Source organism: Neopelma chrysocephalum, unplaced genomic scaffold, assembly GCF_003984885.1.
Source record: "Neopelma chrysocephalum unplaced genomic scaffold, ASM398488v2 Primary Assembly neopelma1_73b, whole genome shotgun sequence".
In the NCBI taxonomy this organism is placed as follows: domain Eukaryota; kingdom Metazoa; phylum Chordata; class Aves; order Passeriformes; family Pipridae; genus Neopelma; species Neopelma chrysocephalum.
This window is the reverse complement of record NW_020897734.1, coordinates 4057169-4079570: the sequence shown is the minus strand read 5'-3', so window position 1 is coordinate 4079570 and position 22402 is coordinate 4057169. Positions and strand designations below refer to the sequence as shown.

The window sequence follows — 22402 nt, the reverse complement described above, 5'->3', positions numbered from 1 at the left end:
AACAGTTGTGTGCAATGTCAGATCTGAGGATAGAGAAGACAATGCACTGCACACTATTCAAGAGCCAATCCCCCCCTTTAAAACAGCATCTAATGGTGACCCAAATAATGCAGATCAAATTCTGCTCTAGGTCAGTGCCTCTGATAACACCTTTTCTAACAGCTGAACCAGCCTATGGGCTCTTTTTTGTGTGTTTCTCCCAGACAAGCCTCTGATGCTTGTCCAGGGAAGTGCTCAGGAGAGCAATGAATGAAAGACAAATCCCCCCTGTGTGGGGGAATCATGAATAGAATGCCAGGTATTCTGGACACAGGGCTTGGAGAAGGAACTAAAACCACTTTTGAGCATCCCCAGTGCAAGGGTGAAGGCTGTGGGCAGCTCATACTGTCGCAGGCACACACACTGATGTGAGGTACCCTGATAAATCATTACTGTAAGAACAGGAGGGGTAGGAGAGCAGTTCCTTACACCCACTTTTCATTTGACTGTGCAGGGAGCAACAGGCACTTTATGCTAATGTTTCCCTGAGCAGAAGAAATTTAAGCTGAACCTGCCTGGGGGGAGAGATCCATCCTTACAGCTCAGGTCATTTCTGCTAGCTCAGTGTCCTCACTTGCTTTTGCAAATATGCCCCAATCTTAGAGAAGTTGACAAGCCCAGAAGTGAGGAAGAAATCTGCTTGCTTACCCCAGCCAGCAATGCAGCATTTTAGGATGTACTTTGGGACATAAACATTGAAAACTTTGACAAGAGCCAAGTAAAAGTGAACAGACTCCAGGCACATCCACGTGAAAGCTGCAAGAAGGAAATAGTGAAGGAGCGTGGCCATGGTGATGCAGAGGCCTGGCTGGTTGAATGAGGACAGCCAGGAATTGGTGAGGAAGACCATGTTCAGCATCAGCAGTGCAGCACAAAGGTTGAGCAGGATTTTTGAAGGATTGTCTCTCCGCAGCTTCCTGAAAAGAAGGGGAAAGTCCACAAGGTTATCTCTGCATCATCCAATGTACAGCCATCCTATGGTTCTGTGAAATTTAGGAACATAGAAGTTGCTAAACAGTTCGGACTGGTGCTTGTATTAAAGCATTAGGTGTTTGAATTCTTCTAATTTCACCAGAGGTCAAAATAAAGCAATTTTTATAATGTCAGCTCTCAATCTTCCCTCCTGTGCATTACAGCATCAAATATTAACAAACATTCTTACAGTTGCTGCAACTCCATTATTGCTAAAATATTAAAAGCCATGTGAGAAAAAGGATCAGACTTACTCAAGGGTTAGATATGTCACCAGCGTTATTCCCAAAAAAAGGGAAGAAGCACCACATCCTGCATAGCTTATCAGAGTTAATATATGATCATGTGTGGCACCTATTTCTGTCCGGGCCAAGTCCTGTGTTACAAGAGAAAGAATCACAGTTGTTTGCCACTACAGACTAAGAAAATTCCTTTATACATTTTCACATTGAAAAGAAATCAATTCCTGTTCTGCTTACTGCTAATTTTGGAGGGTTTCCATTAACATTTTTATGTGTTTCTTATTGTATAGTCCTACAGAATATCCAAACTAGTAAAAATATGCAGTATTTCAAGTATTCAACAATAAGTTGTGAAGCTAGAAAAGCTGTCCTTCAGAAAACACAAATTTAATAAGGATTCCAGGATCTTGACAAAATTATTCCTTCTGGAGCTTGCTTTGTAGGAGAAACTATTTTGTTTCAGTGGCAGCTGCCATGCTTGGGAACTGCACAAATCTGCTAAATGTCTTGGAGTGTGGGAGGATCCTCCCCGTCCAGAAAGCATCCCTCTGCAAAATCAGCTAGGAGACTGTGCTCTGCTTCTCCACAGCTGCTGAAGGAATATTGACAAGATTTTGTTGTTCCCTGGTACAGTTTCTCCTCTATTTGGTGAAGCTTTGAACCTCAGACCAGTAACCCACATCTCTGATGTTGAATACTTGTAGCTGTGCTGATTACTAAAGTGGCAGGGAGAGGTATGATCTTAAAATCAAACTGAATTCTCTTCATTTGAATGGGAACTTGAGCAAGTGTCCGAAATCTGAACCATCTCAATTCCTCCCTGTAATGTCACACATTTACTCCCGGAGAGGGTTTTTGCCTCTGGTGGAGCAGGGTGATGCTGACCTCTAGGGGAAGCATCCTAAGGCAAAGGTGGGGCCATACCCGATCCTGTGGGCTGTATCCTACTGGGATTAGACAATTTTAATCTACTCAATTTGCTTAGAACCTGCCTATCACTTTGCCTTTGTTGCAGCCCATTCTCAGGCAGTCATATCAGCTTTTGACATTTTACTTTTAGAGGCAGTTTTCTCTGTATTACAGAGAAATAAGAGGTGATACATAATGACATCTCCCACATTTGTATTAAACTTCAGTTTCTGATGGAGCATAGATAAAACATTCCAAAAGATGTAATGTCATTAGTTGCCACTGGCAGGTAATAAATTCAACACAGTATTTCCAACGCAGTAAATAAGACATTAAGGTTGATTAAGTTACACTGCAAAGAAGTACAAACTACATCTGTAAAATGAAATTGCCTTGAAGCAGGTGACATTTAGAGGACTTTATATCATTAAATTATTATAACTGTTTTATTTGTTATTACTGATTTTGGCAAAATTGCAGATATCTAACAGCTTGCAGAGATATGAATCTCCCATCTCTCCCCAAATCTAAAGATGACTTTGTTTAGTGCCACGGGACTTTTTGGGAGATGATTCACAGAGTACTTACCAGTAGGACTCCAAAATGGGTAAGATGGTTACAAAAACAGATTGTGTAATTCATATCTGTATATTCCATTTCACACCCCGATGTATTCCAACCACCCAGTCCATCTGTGTAATAGAGAAAAAGGGATTTTTAAGTAGAGTTAGTCATGCTCAGTCATTTATAGCTCTGCAGCACGCAGGGTTTGTGAAGATGAGCTCAAGTTAGTACAGATTGCAGGGTCATTTAGCAGCACACAAGTGAGATTTCACACAGGAACACATCTTCTGTAGCTGGCTGAGAACCTCAAAATTTGGATGAAAGCCTTTGGTGGAATGAAGAAATATTTAAAGTCATTTACATGTCTGCACACATAGAAAGCAAGAAGAACATAGTGTTGGGTGAGGTTGTGCTGCAGGATGTGGAAACACAAAAAGAAAGATGTATGTACAGGGCAGAGGATTTGTGTAGGCAGAGTTTAGCACTGGAAAAGCCAGATCTTCTCTGATAAGACTGAATTTAGAAGTGGTGCATTATGGCTGTGCTATACCTTTATCCATCTTTTTCTCCTTTCTCAAATATGTAGCAGCCAACATACCAAACTAATCTTCTATTGCAACTCACGAAGAATTAACATTTTGCAGTATTTTTAGGAGTTATTTGAGCCAATTGATGGGTTGATATTCATCATGTGTTTATGTCCACTTATCCTTTGTGCTATTTTAGGCTTGAAAGCAATAATTAAAGAGTGAAACATAAGATTATTTATGGGGAATGTATGACATATTCAGAAGCTAAGCTTCTGATTTTAAAATATATATATTTTTGAACCCTAATAACTCCAGAACAAGCCTCTCCCTCGTGCTCTGAGTTAACCCAACACACAGTTATCTCTCTGTGTCTGTTGAGTGCATGAGCCACATTCAAGGCCTGACCCCAGCGAAGCCCCCACTGACCTCCCTGAAGAAACTGTGAGAATTCATCAGACATTTCATATCATTTCTCCTTTTTTCTCAGTCTAAGTCTTCTTACTGATATAGTTGCAGCACTGTACTATGCCATACATGTATCCCTAGGGCTAACACTGATTACTGAGGTACCAACATCAAGCCAAAGCAGCAACACCGACTCAACAGGACAGCCCCAAGTCTCAAAGGTGCCACATCAAGGAGCCAAAGGCTGCTGGGGACAGAGCAAGTGTGGTAGCTCGGCAAATAACACTTACTGTTCTTCCCAAAGTCCCAAAAGACGCAGTGCACTGCTGCATTGCCCTGGAAGCAGAGAAGAGGAGGCTGTGACATTTATTCAGTACGTCTGTACGCTGTCTGCACTCACAGACGGTGCATCTTGCTCTGATAGTGTGTAACTAAGGCTGTTGGGTTTGATTTCCCCTGCACTGCTCTCTGATTTTTTGCATGGTGGTCCTGCAGTGGGTCTGTGGGTCAGGGGCTGCTGGACACTGGGGTTTGGAGAGCCAGCTGGGATATTGTGCATCTCATCCATGGCACTGAACCAGCAGAGTCCTGATTTTTGCCTCTCCCTTTACCAAGGGAAATCCTGGGAGTCAGTGATTTTCCCAGTTTTACCTGTATCTTTCAGTACTTTGTAGTCTTTTAAGGACAGCAGAAAATCTGACATATTGTCCGGCATAGACCAATTCCTGTGTCTAATCTCATTGGCTTCATGTGGTGTCTGAGATGTCACACCAAATTACTGGTGAAATTCAAAAGTTATGACTAAGACCTGGAATAACAACCTGAGATTTTACACAATTAAAAAAAAACCAACAAAACAAAACCAAAAAAACTCCCAACAAGAACAACAACAAAAAAACCCACAAGAAACCTTTAATTTAGATTTTCAGTGATTCCTTTCTCTGAAACCAGACAGGGAAGACATGTAAGAGCTGAACAGATGTAAATGGATATTCAATGTAATGTTTTCTCTTGGGGACATTCTAGTTTATTACTTATAATGCTGCAGCAAACTTTCCCAAGGCACAGATTCATTTACTTTTATTATTATTATATCATTAATAAAGTTTAATAAAGCAGAGAGTTTACAGGAAGCCAGCCTAACAGATAAGCTGTTAAGATGTGTGATCTGTAGACTGTCAAATATAATTAGGCAGAGAGCCAAAGATGTAGGTTTGGATGATAACTCATTAAATATTTAATTAAGATAATTTTAAAAGGTCGAGGGAAAAAATCTGAGAGATGCCAGATGGCCTGGTGGAGTAAAAATGACAGAAGAGAGGGGATATCTAGATAAAATTTCTGGGTATATATTTGCTAGAACTGAATGGAAAAAGCATATCTCCATAAAAGCAGCATTTCCAAGCTCTCATTGACTTGAACTTTAATTAAATTCATCTTACTGAATAATTTTGTTTTGCTCTGGGTTTGTAATATATTCATGTGGAGGCTGGACCTTAAACACTGACAACCCAGAAATGCTAAGGTGAAACTCAGTCAACAAGTTTGACCTGTGCCCATTTAGAATAAAATAGACTTCAGCTTTGAAACATCATTTTGAAACAAAACAAAGCATATTAATCTTGAAAACATCTTTGCAATGTCTTGGGTTTTTCTGAAGTTTACTTTTTTTGGTGACTAAACCAATTTGCTGAATTCAGAGCAAAGATAAATCACTTCAGTCCAATCCAAAACCTGCTGTTTTTTAGCAAATAAGCTGTTCCTTGAAAAAAAATTGTCCAGATCATAACAAGGAAACAATGAAAAGGTCTTGTGCTGCTAAGCATGGCTTTAGAGCAGAGACACAAACTTTGGTAACCTGCAGGAATTTATAAACACCGAGATCTGTGTGGTCTGTCAATATTTGGGGTTTGATGTAACATGGAGAGGTCAGGCAGTAAAGCGTTTCAAGTTTATTTTTCCTGTTCCTAGTTTACTGTAAGGGTGAGTGAAATCAGCTCTGCTTCACCTCATCCCCGAGGAAAGGAACACATCCTACCGTGTTCTGGTCTATGTGCCGAAGAGTGACAGTCACAGGCTCATTAAGGTTCTGAATTGATGCATTTTCAACACTGGCACTCACAACATAAGTGTTCAACTTCTCCATTGTTAAACTGTCATCCTGCAGTGGAAAAACACATGCATGCAAAAAGAATCCAAGCTCTGCCTGCTCCCATTTTTTTTCAATTGTACTTCTTGGAAATGGTGCTCAGCTAAACCCCATGGGAGGCTTGATGTAAAGTTGCTACTTCATTAGAAAATGTAGTTAGCTGCAATTCCAGGACAGTCTCCACATCAGCTGAAGCAGAACTGAGTCTCAGATGCATCAGCTGGATTGAGAAAGCTGTATAATTGTTTCAGTACATTTAAACATCCAGTTGTACATCATTAAGCTCATTAGACAGTAGGCACGACTGTGAATGTTTCTTCTGTGTGAAAAGTATTGCTCAGCACTCTGTATGCACCATCATTCCAAAGAAATGTCTCCCTTTTAAGTTATACCCACCCCTCCTGGAGTTAAGAAAATATAATAACTACTAGAAGAATCCTAAATGCTGCACATCAGTGCTGCTATTATTTTAATGGAGACATAAATCTTCATGATGTTTGGTACATCCTATGCACAGTCCTTAAGAAAGAGCTTACTATCAGAGGAAGGTCAGGGTATGTTCTTTTCCTGCATAACAGAAGGATTAGAATAACATCAGCTACAGAAAATGAACAGAAAGTCTAAGATTTGCAGACACCTCTCAGAGCATCCTTGCTACAGAGAAGGTTTTGCTGCATGAGCACATTTTCCCTGCACATTTCTCTCTCAGGCTGATGCTAACTGTGCCTGGAACAGATGACACTGTTGGGATTTCTTTTGCAGGCACTGGGAACAGCTGAGCCCATTCCTGCTGTGTTTGGGTTTGTTGGGAGTCGTAGTTACCGCGAAAAGTGAAGTAGTGCCAAAAAACTTAAACTGGATCTTCGAATGCTTGTCTGGGTCACAGTGCTCGATCCCTAGGAAGTTCTTCAGGGATTTTGGCAAAAACACTGAGGCCAAGGCATTTTTGAAAGGGTTTTCTTGCACGTTGATCTGCAGGAGAGAGATGACACGCTCAGAGCTGCTGTCCTCAGGTCAAACACACAACGGGACAGAAGAGCAGGAGGGTTGTCTGGTTTAGTCCATGATTCTGAGTGATACTTTGCTCTCACCTGGAGATCCACACCTCTGTTGTAGGAGGTAATGCCAAAGGCCAGTCCTCCAAACGTGCTGGGATCTGGACGCAGCACCAACAGAGCCAAGGAAGTGGTTGTGACCGACGTGTTTCTGTCTGCACAAGTCACCTTGTAGCCTATCACCTCAGTTGTCTGCAGGATACTTCAACAAAAGCAACAGGGAGAAAAAGAATACCTCTCTTGAAATGTTCTCCTGGCTTCATAACACACATCCAGGGAACAATCAGCTAAAACCCACTGCTGTGATTTATGATCACAAGCAGCAAGCCCTAGAGCAGAATGGGTCTGTTTTGGGGTAGATGCATTTTGTCTCCACAGGGTCAGGTGATGGCAAGCCCTTCAGTTAGCATGTTTCAGTGGCCTGAAAGTCTGGCAGGTGGAAGATAACCTCCTGCAGGGACCACACAAGGTGGTTCTGGGAAGACCTGAGTCAAAATTCACACCCAGTCAAATACTGCACTTCATCTGGAGGCAGTGACTTGTAAAATCTGCTTATTTGACTGTTTTCAGTCATCCAATTGTACCCTCAGGTAAAATATCACAGTTAGGATAAGTTAGTCTGCAAGGAACCTTTGGAAGTCTGTGCTTCAAATCCCCACCACTCCAAGCTCTAAAGGTAGGGCTGCTGCTCAGGGGCTCATCCAGTAAAACTCTAATTGTCTCTGAGGACAGACATTTCTGGGCCTTACTATCAGTGAGGTTTTTTCTAAGTGGACAGAACAGGCTGGAATGTAAAGGAAGCAGCAAATTAGGGTTGTTTAATACTCATGGGTATTAAGAGTCAGGGACAGCTCCACAGCTTGTTTGGCTCCCTTAAGGCTATTCAGCAATATGCAAGGAGGGATAAAACTCTATTGAAAATGTGAAAGACAGCTGTTCCCAGAACAGACTGAAGGAAAATCTTCCTGTCCTTTGGTCTGGCATTACCTTCATGCATCATCACCCCCAGACACACCAGGACTCTTTCAACCACAGCTGCCGTAGAGCTGCAAAGCCTGGAGTTCAGCTTCCCCAAAGTACCAACTCTATCTCCATTAAGGATCAAGAATAACATCCTTGTCCCTAAAACCTTACATTTCATGGGAGGAGAATTCAAAGCAATGGATATTTCCCTTAAAAGCCCCGCAGTCTATTTGAGAAGGCAGAGGTGGTGCGTGCTGGCAGCTATCACAGCCCCCACTCCACACACTGCAGTGTGACAGGCTTGGAAGAGAGAGCACACAGCCCAAACGATCACGAAGCTACCCAGTGCTTTCTCTCTGACAGATTTTCTAGGCTGTTTTTGGCTACTCCTCCTTGTAGACTCCTGAGTTTGGAAAAGCAATGCCGAGTTGTCCACTGCAAACAACTGGGCTGTGGCACAGGCGTGCTCCACCCAGAGCTTCTAATTTATCATTGCATAGATGTGTTTGAAAAGTCTTTATCAGCACAGGTAGAGGGGTGACAGAGATTTGTGTCTCCAGGCTGACCTGCCAACAGACCTCACTGCTGGGCCACAAAGATCACCTATGAGAGGAGGTGGCAGCTGGGCAGTCCCTGCGCTGCCTCCAGGTTCGGATGCCCACAGGGAAACAACACTGTGATGGTGACTTCTGCAGAACTGTTTCTGGTAAAAGCACCTTTGACACCACAATAACCAATTTCTGCTGCTAATAACCGCAAACATGTTTAAGATCCAAGTACAGAAATTGCTAAATCCCAGGGTGATATTTTAATAGAGTGAATGAAATAGTCCATGGTGCCATTTCAAATTAGGAAGCCTCTTCTGGGCAAGTTATCTTACTTACGTATTGGTTATTTTTCTAATGTTCTGATCTTCTATTTCTTGCCGTGAAATATACTCTAGTATAGACAGTGCAGTCTCTGCAAGTGTCACGCTCACATCTGCAAGCTGTACAACATCAGAAATTTTACTTGCAATGATTTTTAATTCTTCCACATGCAGTGTTGCATTTGGCAAGAGGTATAAAATATGGTGTATAACATCTTCTGCATTCTCTGGAAAACAAGGGAGCAGAGATGATTTATGTGGCATAGCTGTCTCTCTGGCTGTACAGCTACATGTCTCTATGTTAAATGCAGGAGTTAATCTCCTTCTCCTCTCTTTCCATATGGCCATAATGCTCCTGATCTACTACAAAATTATGTCCTAAGAATAAGTCAATAAGCCCTCAACATGTCAATGAAACGAATGTTGTCACCTGCTTTTGGATTTATAAATACTATCTGTAAATAATATTTACCTTTAACTTCTGCCATGTTTACCAGCATTTGTGAGTTTCAAATTAGACAAGATCCTCCCCTCTCCCCAAATGCTGCTTACCTGGTACCGTAGCAAAAGCAAATTCTGAATGGTATCATTTGAAAAAATGTATTTGCCATTCACCATCTCTGTAATTTTTTATAGAAGCAGAGTTTTACACCCTGGGAGTCAGAGAGACTGTGTGCAACTGCAGATATCTTTCAATGATCTACTGTTTTATGCACTGCTGAGGAGGTGGATAAGCTATGGTATTGGGTTTGTTCACCATTCAAACAGCTTACACTGTTTGGCATAGCTTAAAAAAGATATAACCATGTGGTAAATGTCACTATATCACTTATGTGAACTACAGCACCAACTTTTCAATTCCAGACACTGATTTGTGCTTTAGATATTATGAACTACTTTGATGTGGTAACAGAGAGGGTACGGACAGACAAAACCTGCCACATTATCCATTGGTTATTTTCTTAGTTCTAAATCAAAGTGTAGGATTTGAGACAAATCTTCAAAGTGATAGCTAGAGAATTTTGAAGCACTTGCAAAATTCATCAGCATTAAAACATCTTTAAGATGACCAGGTGAGCAGGATGCACATAAAGCAATTTTATCACTTCCCTTGTTCAGATGTCCAACATAAGCATTATGAGTAAAACTATTTTACTGTGACTCACTGTGTCACTGAAGTATCTGGTGCCTTACCTTCTGTTATCTTGATATCTTGGAGGCCTAAAATATTATTTGGAAGTTTTTCCAGTAGTTTGCATTCAGTCATGTTTGGTTTCTTCCAAAAAGCTTGCTCTAGTTCAATACTAATTGCACTGAAAAATTAAAACAATGTACATTGTTACAGGAAAAAAATACATAATAATGATGTTCCTCATATTTCCCACTCAGGTAACTAAGAATGTAATTAATTAGCCCAACTTTAAATGGACTTGCAAGTCAGATCTGACTTAGCACTTGTTCAGCAGAGTGGGAACAGAGCCCAGATGCCAGAGCCCTTTGAAATGCACCTGGAGGTACTGGAGGGGAGGGAGCCATGAAGGGATGGCACAAAGTGCTTGTGTTTTCCCTCCTTGCCCAAGCAGAAAGTCCTGAGGTCACTGCAGGTGATGGGAATGATGCCACACTCCCTCTTCCTGCAGCTCGTGCTGGACCAGCCCTGTATCCTTTGCATCCTCCTTGGCATGGCACTGCTGCCATGACAGACTATACCACCTGGTTTACCATGACAAAGCCTGGTGCTCCCTCCTGTTTTCCATGGAGGAACCAAAACAAGATGATCTCATCACTCACCAGCTCCTCTGAGCAGTCTGCAGAGGGTTTTTCCTGCAGCTGACCTCTGCTTTGGAGGCTGGACTTGTCAGTGGCCAGGAATAATTCCCCTTGTACCTTGTGTCTGAAAAGCTTTCTGGACAATCCATCAGTGCTGAGGAGGAAATACATAAAAGCTCTTAAAAAAGATTTAATAGTCAAAAAGAAGTTCCCTGTGACACACAGGAACCCAACTGTTCTGTGGACCTTGTTTCCTGATGCAAATGAGCTGTAATTTGCAAACTGCATAGGAGTATTTTACAAGTTTCCTATCTGCAAGAAAGCATTTTGTTTAGATTTGTTTAGATATTTTGTCTCTTCTTCTACAGTCTTTTTCTCTTTTGTTTGACAAGGTCAGTTCTCAGGTACAGTGTTAGTTTCCAGCATCACAAACCATATTCAATGACAGCACATCTTGCAGGCTTCTCTAATCTATCTGAAGGTGCTTTCACACTGCCTCTCATTATCCCATCAATGTCTTTCCTCCAGGCTTGTAGTTTTATCATCTGCAACTGGTATTTGGTAAGTCACTGGTATAAAATGTTTTAAATTTCAGGTATGGTCTGTTAGCTCTTACCTCTGTCTTACTTCTGTATTTTAAGGAGCAGCAGAGATTGTAACCAAACCAAGAAAGTACTTGTTTATCTCCTGAGGTTTGGTCCAGTATGCACAGACATTACACAAATGGCAGTGAGTTTGGTTTGAATGTTTGGCTTTGGTGTCCCTGGAGCATTGGCTACCAGCAGGGGCTCCTGGATTTATACCTGAATCAGCCTGACCTTGCCTTCATTGCAAAGGTGCTCAGACCTGCCTTGGCACCAGGATTCAAGTTTTAACTTACTTCTACTTGTCTGGAACCCAAGATTTTTATCTTGCTGTCGCTGCATGATGTTCTACAGCTTGTGCATCAGATGAGGTCAGTCGGGCTACTTGTTAAGGGTGTTTTCTAGCCTAACCTCTCCACAAAATTTAAATTTGATAAAACACTTGTAGCCAGAATCACAAAGCATGTGATTTCCAATGAGGTTTTAGTGAAATAATACCTATTGACTTCACAGCCACATCTTCAGGTTTCATATACAAGGATAATGGTCCCTCTTCATATGTGTCATTCAACAGCTGTTTGATCCTGAGACTCAGTACTTCTTGTATTTCCAGAGATGTGGCCTTTATAATTGCCTTACAGACGTAGCTACAAATAGAACACACAAACAAGGCTGCCATATTAGTAACATTTCACAATGTTTAAAGTTTGGAGTGAGCCAGTCATAAAACCCTGTGTCCACCAGAGGTAGAAGACTCCGTGGCTCCCTGGAAAACTATCTAACTAACCACTTTCAGTATCTCTGGTGGATTCCAGCTTTCCCTCCTCAGAACAGCTATTGTGCTAAGTGACTGGGCTGGCTGACTCTAGAAGGTTTGGAAAGACAGTACCTCTCACTGAGGTGACATGGGGGAAAGCTCCAAGAAGCCATGAGTGGATCACCTCAATGGACCTCTAATTTAACTGAGGGCTAACAAGTGAGATTTCCTTAGGGTTGGGATGTTTCATGTGTTTCCAATTCACTCCTGTCTCCACACAGTTGTCCCTCACTCCTCAAGGCTTTTCTAAACCATTTGCAACCCCTTGAAGATGATGGGAACCCAGCTCCCCCTCCTCCTGGCCTGGGGTCAGAAGGCAATCTGGATTTCCTACAGAAGAGGTGCAGGATTCATCCTGCTACCCCTTTTGGGCACTGTCCACTTACTGGCCCCAGTGAAGGACACTGCTCACAGCCAGCTCTTACAGTGCAGCACAAACCTCACAGCTTGCCATGGAAGCACTTTGAGTTTCCCAAGATTCAGGGTATGAGATGGGAACCTTGGATGCTCAAATGCATTTCCCCAAGTCAAGCATTACTCCATGTGTGCTTTTCTGGTCACTCTGAAGCTCAAACAGCCACGGAGGGGTATAATTCCTCCTCACCCTAAATATGAAATCAATATGAACTATGGAAACCCAGTTCAAAACCCTGGGTCTTACCTTTGTGACATCTGCTTTACCTTCCTCTTCAGGTCACATAGAGGGACACAGAAAGTTAGAAGCTGGTTAGAATCAGTGGGCACAAATTGGATTTTAAGGAAAGTAATCAGCACAAACTCAATGTTCTCATTAAAATGGAGCCTGTTGCTTTAAGTGTTACTGGAACCTGACTCCATAGAGCAGCCTTTGTTTCACAGTACTGCTAGAGGTCCATCAGGATGATTTAGTAATTTCAACAAAACACAGAACTGTCAGAATTTAGACCCTGCAACTACTATATCCTCTATGCAGAGGATAAGAAAAAGTAATTGTTTAATTCAGAAAATAACAAATTACATACACGAGTCCTCCTATAGGCACTGCTTTGTAGATAATTACCCCTGCAAGAAAAAGAGAATAGAAAATATTTCACAGTAGCATGTAAATAGCCATCACCTAAAATAGCTTCTGACCACAATGAGCCAGACTTTGCAGCAGAGAAGTCATCTTGAATTCAGCATGGATATATCTACAGAAATCACCAAGACCAAGTATAACAGAGATGCACCCCAACAAAAAGCTCTTCTTCCAGAATGGGACCCACCCTTCCCTTAGGGCTTTTCAAATTGGATTCACCCCATGTGAACAGTGCAGTGGGTTAGTGTATTGTCATTTGTAAAGCAAGCAGTAACTGTGGAAGTCAGAGAAGAAAGTAGGAAGTCAAAATAGGCACAAAAGACAAAACTCCATGTCTGTACAAGTGACACTTCTACAACTTGCTAAAATACCCTCTCAGCTGCTCACAGTTTGGATGTGAATAAGCTAGATTGGGCTAAAAGTTATGAAATAGGGGAGTCTGGTGCAAAGAAGCATTGTTTTTGAGCAGGATTTGGGAACTATAATATGCTTTTGTTAGACACGGCCATGCAAGAGCCAGCGTGAACCTAGACAGCCTTTGCATTGGGTAGAATACATATTTTAGGTGAATGAGCCCAGTGAACAAGATGTGGGTGTTCAACATGCTGGAAGTTGTGCAGACCTGGGGGTTTAGTTTCCACTCTTGTCATGGGCTGGTCAGTTGTGAAATGGGTATTTGGAATCTGGCTGCTAGAAGGACAGAGGGACACCACTACACAGCCAGAACCTTACCTGATTTTAAAGTCTGTCACAACAAATTCTTCTCCGGTAAAGATTATACTAAACTGGAAAAAAAATTAACATTTTTATTGACTTGATTTATCAATACTTTTTCTAGAGCTGCTTGTAAATTTAGAATTGTCATCAAAATTCTAAATCCTGATGAAAATAGTTAAGAATTTTTGCAAAGTTTTAACACTTTTCCCTTCCTTCAGAATTTCTTTTTGTCCTGTTAAAAATGTATTGGATAACATGATTCTGAAACACCACAATATTGTTACATTTCTGTGTTGTCCCAACAGTTTGTGTTCTGTACACTGGGGATTGGACTAGATGACCTTTAGGGGTCCCTTCCAACACAAACTACTCTATGATTCTACCAGCTCTCCTCCTCATTTGATACTTGCTAGAAACACATGAAAATGAAAAAAGCAAGCTACTCACCCAGTGTTCAAGAAGCCTCCTTGCATCATAGTAATCAGGAGCTCTCTTGGTTTTGTAGAAAAGAGAAAAGTTCATATGAACGTTAAAGAAGGTGACTGTAAGGAGAGAACACAGGTGAAATGAATCCCGTATTTTGCACAGCAGGTGCCTGTCCCCCTTCCCCTGTCCATACCCCTCTGCAGAAGCACAGTTGTTTTCCCATTCCCATGCTCACCAAAGCCCTTTGGGATATCCCAGACTGCAAGTGTTCAATTTTGGATTACTGCTGCATTGCTAGACATTTTATTGAAGAGCTCAAGGGCCCAAACACATGGTCATGTTATCACAGCTTAACAACTGAGTTGTGGTTCATATCTGAGCGTGCATGATCTCAGCTTTTACTGTCTGCTGAGAGTGCACAGGACAAACAGGAGGATCTGCTGACGTGGGACTCCTTGCTAAGCAGCAATGGCTTAAACATGTGTCACACCTACAGTGTCAGTGATGACCACAACAGCACTTAAAATGTCGCTGTTGAGCACTTACCTGGAACGACACCATTGGTGCTACTGGTCAGAGGTGAAGGGGGCAGTGTAGGAGCCCTTGTTGATGATGCTTTCCTCAAGCCTGCTGGAAAGAACAATAAAAGGCCTAAGAATTCATATGGGCAAAAGTGTAAGGAAGAGAATGGTCTAGGTGAGAGAGAGGTTTGAGTCCTTCAGTGAAGGTCATCGTAACAAGGAGCTGCTGTGGTTCCACAGACCTCTGCAGGATGAAGGCAAAAGGGAAAATACACCAACATGGGTTTTTATTTATTTCTCCAGAGGTAACTACAGCATAACAAGGGAGAAAACAGGATTTGTAGGGTTTAGATCCCAGGGAAGACCAGAGAGTATGCACCATTATCTTTTTTCATTTCTTGTGTTGAAGGGCAGTTTTCTGTGTTCCCTTCTTGCCTGTGTAAGCTGTGCCAGCCTTCAGAGAAAGGCACTGGTCAGACACTGAGTGCTAACGGGTTTATATGCAGTAATGGCTGTGAGAGGAACACTGATATTCGTGGTCTCTGGGTAAATGATAACCTGGCATAATGATTCCCATTTGTTTTCAAAGTAAAGAATTCCAAGAATTCATTTGTAGCTAATTTTCCTTGAAGTGAATCACCTTGTCAAGCCAGATATGACTTTTCATTTCATATGCAATCTGCCACATCACCAGGCAGACAGGGACAAAACAAGTGATGTTTGTCACATGTACTACAGAAAATTGCAGTGAACTGAATCACTGTGTAACATTACAGGCCTTGGTGCTGAAAGAAAAGCAGGATCACAACATTTTGCCCTAGAAGTACCATTTTCTTACTAGGTTTGTAATTCGTGTTTTTTACTTCACTCAAATGATTGTCAGAGACTTGACATTCTATCTCTGACTAAGAGAAATAAACTTAACATATGAATGCAAAGCCACATGTCTATGAATAAAGAGTGTGGTCAGAAATAAGCAGGATAAGACCATGCTTCATAAAACATTGTTTTTCTCTACAGTAGTTCAAGGTAAGGAGACTTACCCATGCTTGAAACACAACAGCCCATCTCTGACTCACTCAAATCAGTGGCAATATATCCATGGACAATAATAGAAACAGGGGCTGTTAACAACTTGAAGTCTCCTATTTTTATCCTAAATGACTTCAAATTATCTTATGAAGTTCAAAGGACATCCAAAGTCAAAAGCCCCTTCTGAGAAGGCACCCTACAGTACACAGGCTTCTGCTTCCTGGACACACAATTGATTTTCCCCTTTGCACTAAGCCACAGACTGTGAACTCAGCACAGAGTCAAACTGGAGCAAGGGGACAATAAAGTAACTGAAGTCCAGCTCTGAGTTGTCTCTCCAAGGTTGGTTTTTGCAGACTAAGCTCAGACCCTTCAGTCTTCAGCTCAGACCTTCAGCCTCCAAATGCTCCTCTGAGGTGCCAGTCTGTGTTTTGGTGTCACCTTATGATCTAGGAGATGGTGGTTTCAGCCTCTGTGGTTTCCTCAGCAGAGGTAACGTGCTCAGGGCTGGTGGAGAGCTGAGACAGCAGGCTCCCCCACAGCTGGAGGCAGAAGGATGGGGAGCAGGAATGATGCTGTTCCAAAGATCAAACTGTCCAGTAACCTGCTTTCGCAGAGCACAGTCCCCATTGCTGCCGGGTGTGCAGAAAGCTGTAAAAATAGCAAGCCTGCTTTTCCTGTGCTTGATGAATCTTTGGTGTGCATTTGGACATCTCTCCTCTTTGCTCAGGCCTTTTGCATCTGAGATAGTGGTTAACTTTGGAAATGAGAGACCTAATCTACTTTGTTTTACTCTTCCATCAAAACACTAGCAAGTCCAGGAGCAATGCCACATTGCCATCTCAAATCCATTGCCTGCAGTAGGTCAGAAACATAACCTGACATAATGGACATTTGCTGATTCTTTATTTGGAAAAAGATCCAGGCTTAGCTCACTGAGCTGCAAGACAGACCTCGATGTTCCATGCACAGAGCTCTTACCAACACTAACACTGTTTGACAGACAAGAAGCCAGAAGTATCTACTGAATTAAAAGTCCCAGAGACAAAGGAAACCAACTCCTCAAAAGAAAACAGAGGAACCTGGAACCAAGGGGATGTGCTTTTTCCTCCAGCACCTGTGCACAAGCCCTCCCCATCCTCACATCATACTACCATGAGAATACCCAGAGAGCAAAACTCAGAGGACCTGGCCCTCAGTGCTGCGGAGAGGCAGATATTCCAGCATCCCTGGGGACTTTAATTCCACAGCTTAAACTTCCAATGGAAACCTGTATGCCTCCCTGTGGTGTGAAGCTGCAGAGATGGTTCTGTGAGCCCCAGTGTGATGTTACAAATAATAAGTGCCTGTTTTCAAACTGACAGAAAATGAGTGTCTTGTAACAAGCTTTTTTTAAGAACCACTGCCACAGAGGAAGTGTGATGAGAACACAGGAGGGCCAATGCCGTGCAGACATGATCTATCAGTGGAATAAATATTTCTTTCCTACAGAACTATAAGCACAATGTTAGGCTGTGATTTATCAAGCCATATCCCAAGCTGTTTGAACATCTGGGGTTTAACTTGACCCCCTGCCTGTTCCACTGCTGCAGAGCCTCTCCTAGGTAGGAGGAAACTGCACAGAGCTGTGTGATTACAGGCTTCTGTTCCTGTTGTTATCAGTGTAATATTTCAAAAACCATTGCCTCAGGGGTGATGTATGATAGCACCCAGAGTCAGGCAGGATGAATCAGAAAAATCTGCTAGGGGAAAAAAAAAAACAACAGAAAAAGGGCCAAACAAAGCCCCATATCCATTCTTACCAGGGATGTAACTCAGAATGCTGTTTCCATCTCCTGACAAATGAAGCATAATTACAACTTCACAGATTATAATTTATTTCTTTCTCCTTCTCATTATCACCTGAAGAAAAATGAAATCTGTTTATTCTCACATGTCAGGGATCATTACCAGCAGGCAGGTGTGGGACTGGCCACCTGCATCCTGTAACTGCATTTGCTTTAATTAATATGTATGTAATTCCATTCACGAAATGAGGGCTAAGGCATGATGACAGATGAAGCTACAAAAATACTGTGCCACTGATTTTTTTTAAGTCCTAGTCAAGGATTTTCATTTGATAATTTAATAAATGGTTTATTTGGCATCCTGTAAATAAATATGTATTGTTTCCAATAGACAAGCAGCAAAAATTAGACTAGCCAATAAGAGAACTGCAATAAATACATTTCTGTATTATTAGCAGTCATTTTCAGATTGTGAATATTCGGCCCTTTCCAGGATTATTTAACATTAAGAAGAAAATCAGAAAGGGGTGTGTGGGTGAGGTAGGGGGAGGAAGAGATGAAGATTGAGTCAGTGAGAGGATGAGAACACACACTTTTACTTCTACACTTTTAGCAAAGACCCAGCTGAGCTGGAAAAACAAAGGATTATCTTTAAGATCTCTGGGAAAAAAGCAAAGGCAGAACAATGACTTTACTTCTACTATCAAGCAAAGCCAGTGCAATTGCTACAATAATTATAGCACTTAAAAAAGCCAACACACCTTCTTAAGGCATCCTCTGGCTATGTTTGTGTGAGAAGTTTCACTCACTTTGCCTAACTGAGGCCTGGCTTTCCAAAGATGATGTAGGATTTCCAAAACAAAGCAGTCTGCCCAGCTTCACATCACAACTGCATAACCAAGCAATGCAACATAAAACATCCATAAACAACACATATAAACACAAGAGGCAAGCCTTGCAGCTAAAGAATGTTATTGGGCATAAGTAACAATCTCAGACATGACATTGGTGTTGACATGGCACTTCCCCATGACATTTCATTACACGGCAACATTTTGGCACAACTACTTCTTACATGGATGCTTCAGATTGCCTCACGTAGATTCAATATGTATGATCCCATATGGACAATCCACATGAACTACAGCCAGGTGCACCTTCCCCTGTCTGACAGATGGGACATCAATCTCAGTACATGTTTACACTGCTCACTGTTATCCCTACCTCGTGTATCATCAGCATGCCTCTGTGCTACAGCTCGCCCATGAATTCCAGTTAATTAAAGTAAGGAGCAGATTTATAGTGGAAGCGAAGGTCTTGCCAAGATCTGACACACGACGGATTCTCAAACATGATTAAATTTTAATAACATCTCTGTTACTTCACAACAATCATCTTGGTTATTGTTCTTAGCAAGATGTCAGACTGCAGTAAGGCTCCTCCCAGTGTGGATCACAGAGTGGATCCAGCAGTTCATGGCACCATAGGCAAAAGTAGCCTCGGTGCTTGTTGGTGTAGTCCCTCACTTGTGAGACGTGCTGCTGTCTCTCTTTGCTGACAACCTTTAAATATTTGGCCCAACATTTTGCAGACTGAATGTCCTATTCAGGCTGCACTGGAGAATCCTAACTAGAGAAAATCACCTGGTTCTTGAGGACTGCTAGAGGGAAAGAATGCTTTGACTATTGAGAGCCTCTCTCTAACATGCTTTGTCCCACTAAAAAGATGCTCAAATTCACCCAGGTTATTTTTTTTGAAAAATCAAAGCCCAGGAACACTGAATGGAGGCTTTGATCTTAGGTGTTAGACTTTTCATCATCAAACATGACTAAGCTTCTCACGACTCCTTGCCAAGTCAAGCACACACCTTTCCCACAGAGTGAATGGGCCCAAAGGCAAAGGTATTAATTGGAAAAGGGAAACTCCCTCCTCATCGGATCATGCCTCCCCCATCCAGGGACACAAGTGGGGAAATGGGTCTAGTGACAGGCAGTGCAGAATGAGGAGTGCTTGGATAAAGGCAGTGGGGCAGGGAGCCAAGAGACAGATGGGAAGGTTGTAATTTACAGCAATTGTTATTAGTGCCTCTGTGCTTTGGTGCAGAGTGAGGGAGGGTGCAATGAGGGAGGGGTGGGGAATCCCTCTGAGCAGAGGTTTCATCGGCAGTCAGTGATTTCCTAATGATCTCATTGCCTTGGGCCCTGGTCCCATGAAAACTGGAGCAGGAGATGGAAAAAACTGCAGTGAAGTCAGAAAGTGCTGCACGTGATGGAGATGTGCTGTCTGATGGGATGCTCCTTGTATTCTCAAAGTGGACACAGAAAATACCAATTACTTCATACTGTGACTGCTTTCCCTGTGAAGCCATCAGCTTACAGACAATTAGCAAAGATGCATTCACTGTTACTGTGGAGCACCTAAACATTGTGACATATCATTAGTTTTACAGAAATTAGTCAGTCTATCGGTCAGTTAGACAGTCTTGGGTTTCTGTTTTAATACTGTGTAGTTTAAATACCATGCAGTACATACAGACACCAGGGCTGACCCTAAACACTGCTAAGAGTGCTTGTCCATGAAGCAGCACCATCTGGGGCACACAACACACAGAAGCCTTGCAGGAAAGTGATTACTGCCATTACAAGTTGCCCAGAGAAGTTGTGGATGCCCCCAGAAGTGTTCAAGGCCAGGCTGGATGGGACTTTGAGCAACCTGGTCTAGGGGAAGGTGTCCCTTCCCATGGCAAGGGGTGTGGAACTGGATGATCTTTAAGGTCCCTTCCAAACCAAATGATTCTATGATTCTATGATACTATTATCTAACTAATGGCTTGAGTTAAATATTTTTAAACATTTTGGAAGAAAGAAAATTTCAGAGTCCCACCTACCTCGCTCTTTGTCAGGCCAGCTCAGTAGCAGATTGGTGCCCCAGCAGAAGGATGAACCACTAGAAGGCTCATCCAAAAGATGCCACCTGCCAGCAGCTTCCAGAGGATTTCAGTGGCAGAGCTTGTCCCTGCCAGCTTTACCTCATCCACAACCTCTGTATCAAGAAGAGCCTGCGTGGGGTGAGCAGGCAATGTCATAAGCATGGCCACAGCTCTGCCCACCCTGGTCTCAATCTCAGCAGCAGTGACTCAGAGGCCATTAGACAGCCCCGAGCAGTGGAGAGTTCCCTGCTCTGTGTGTGATCCCCAGCCACGCACAAGCCCCAGGAAGATAAAACGTGGCAGACTCACCGCAGCGCAGCCGAGGGTCCGCGACGGGGAGGACGCTGCTGAAATTCCAGTACTCCTCCTTCCAGCTGACAGTGCTGCCCATGGCACAGCCCAGCAGCTCCTCCTGACCCAGCACATGGTCCCACAGCTGGAAGTAGTACAAGCTGCCGATGAAGCTGTTGCTGATCCTCACGATGAAGCCATCCCTCCTCTTGTGCAGGTGGCCCAGCACGAGGCTGCCGTTGGGTTTCAGGCACCCCGCACTGCCCAGGGCTTCCCTGTGCACCAGGTTCCCATTGCAGTAGACCTCCAGCAGCTGCTTCCTGGTGTCCCACAAGCAGCACACACTATACCACACAAAAAGGGCCAGGTCGATCTCAATGTCTCGTTTGGTGCCAAAAAGATACAGTCTCAGGTGCTTGTTTTCTCCAGAGAGCCCGAGTTCTAAGTCACTTATGTCAGTGGAGGTGGTGTCAGTGTCATAGGAAAATGCTGCCCACGAGCTGACATTGGCTGTCCGGTTTAGGTCAATGCACACTGTGAACTGACAGAGTTGAGGGATGCTGAAGTTGACCAGGGACACATATTTATCATTTCTTCCCAGTAAATCCAGTCGTTCTCCATGCAGATCCCGTGTTTCTGTAAGAAAATGGCATTGGGAAAGAGTAAAGAAGGAAAATGAAGTGTCACTTCCAAAGAAAAAGCTGCCATATGGACTCATTTGGGTTCTTCCCTGAATGATGATTAAGAAAATTAAAACTTTCTTCTATTTCTAGTTTCTACTGCCTTTTAAATTTAATTGAGACCACCCACACTACCAGTAAAGAGAAGATGAATTTAACTTTGCAAAGGAAAAGTTGAAGTCCTCAAGACATGACAAATAGGAATCAACACAGAGTTCAGGTGTAGGGTCCACGTGCTCCAAGCCCCATCCAACTTGAACACAGCCTTGAACACTTCCAGGGATAGGGCATCCACAACTTCTCTGGGAAACCTGTTCCAGTACCTCACCACCCTCAGAATTAAGAATTTCTTCCTAGTATCTAATGTAAATCTAACCTCCCTCAGTTTAAAGCCTTATGAAATCCATGGCTAGTGCTGGTATTGCAGAAGATCTGTGGCAGAGTTTTAGGGGATGTAGAGAGGTGGGTGTAGCTACTCAGTTACAACTCAAGCAGTGAGTAATTCATTACAGCACATGAAAGTGCAACAGCCATCTTCAGCCGTACTTGCCAGCAGCTGCAGGGCCCAAAAGGGTAAGAAGCCAGTTCCCATGGGTTTCTCCAACATTTGAAAATCCCTGTGGGATGTACAACTGGCAGGACTGGGACCTATTCCACAAAAGACCAGAGCACCATTGCACCCCATCAGAGACATGCTGAGACACCACCCTTTTCAGGGGTCAGGCCTTCCAGTGCCTTATAGCAGACAGATTTTCTCAGCTAAAGCTGAGAGAAATTTGGTACATTTGTCAAGAGCTAACCATTAATTCAGTCTTTTTATTAGGGAAAACTTTCCTTGGTTTTCCTTGACTACCTTGTGTGCTTGAAGTTACCCTAATGCTACAGGGTGCATTTTGGAAGTAAGAGTTTTCTCTGTGCCCTGCATTGTTCTTGAGGAGAGGTCAAAGAAATACAAAAACCAACATAGAACTAATTATTGATTTGTTGGGATTTACAGTGGAGTGAAAGGATGTTGAGTGTTCATGAAGCACAGATTGCTGTGTTTGACCCAAAACCTGAATTATTACTGCAGAATTTGCTTCTGTCAGTAGCTTT

The 22402-nt window shown here is 42.7% G+C and overlaps 2 protein-coding genes and 1 long non-coding RNA gene across 3 annotated transcripts; all 3 read right to left on the bottom strand.

The window, feature by feature from the left end:
* Nucleotides 1-498: 498 nt before the first annotated feature.
* Nucleotides 499-12534, bottom strand: ADGRG4 (adhesion G protein-coupled receptor G4). Its single transcript, XM_027687219.1, has 12 exons — nucleotides 12529-12534; nucleotides 11549-11697; nucleotides 10488-10620; nucleotides 9891-10009; nucleotides 8713-8923; nucleotides 6902-7067; nucleotides 6633-6782; nucleotides 5700-5822; nucleotides 3952-3997; nucleotides 2751-2854; nucleotides 1266-1387; nucleotides 499-956 (listed from the first exon to the last, which is right to left on the bottom strand). Exons 2-12 carry the CDS (start codon nucleotides 11580-11582, stop codon nucleotides 596-598), a joined length of 1569 nt encoding a protein of 522 aa, XP_027543020.1. The 5' UTR covers nucleotides 11583-11697; nucleotides 12529-12534; the 3' UTR covers nucleotides 499-595.
* A 333-nt stretch (nucleotides 12535-12867) lies between these two features.
* Nucleotides 12868-14136, bottom strand: LOC113969429. Its single transcript, XR_003534854.1, has 3 exons — nucleotides 14089-14136; nucleotides 13657-13709; nucleotides 12868-12908 (listed from the first exon to the last, which is right to left on the bottom strand). It is a non-coding gene; the product is annotated as an uncharacterized LOC113969429 (long non-coding RNA).
* Nucleotides 14137-18525: 4389 nt separating this feature from the next.
* Nucleotides 18526-21899, bottom strand: LOC113969440 (adhesion G-protein coupled receptor G4-like). The gene is made up of 3 exons (XM_027687132.1): nucleotides 21854-21899; nucleotides 20646-21263; nucleotides 18526-18574 (listed from the first exon to the last, which is right to left on the bottom strand). The coding sequence occupies exons 1-3, from the start codon at nucleotides 21897-21899 to the stop codon at nucleotides 18549-18551; spliced, it is 690 nt and encodes a 229-aa protein (XP_027542933.1). The 3' UTR covers nucleotides 18526-18548.
* Between the last annotated feature and the right edge of the window lie 503 nt (nucleotides 21900-22402).

What these genes read in the sequence shown, in the direction of transcription:
- ADGRG4 (XM_027687219.1), bottom strand. Translation starts at nt 11,582, where the DNA reads ATGAAACCTGAAGATGTGGCTGTGAAGTCAATAG. An exon ending in CAGACTGCTCAGAGGAGCTG is followed by an intron (nt 10,010 to 10,487) that starts GTGAGTGATGAG and finishes TTAATTTTTCAG; the next exon opens with TGCAATTAGTATTGAACTAG. An exon ending in ATTAGAAAAATAACCAATAC is followed by an intron (nt 7,068 to 8,712) that starts GTAAGTAAGATA and finishes CTTTTGTTGAAG; the next exon opens with TATCCTGCAGACAACTGAGG.
- LOC113969440 (XM_027687132.1), bottom strand. Translation starts at nt 21,899, where the DNA reads ATGGGAACTGGCTTCTTACCCTTTTGGGCCCTGCAGCTGCTGGCAA. An exon ending in GGCCCTGCAGCTGCTGGCAA is followed by an intron (nt 21,264 to 21,853) that starts GTACGGCTGAAG and finishes ATTTTCTTACAG; the next exon opens with AAACACGGGATCTGCATGGA. An exon ending in GGACCCTCGGCTGCGCTGCG is followed by an intron (nt 18,575 to 20,645) that starts GTGAGTCTGCCA and finishes CCCATCTGTCAG; the next exon opens with ACAGGGGAAGGTGCACCTGG.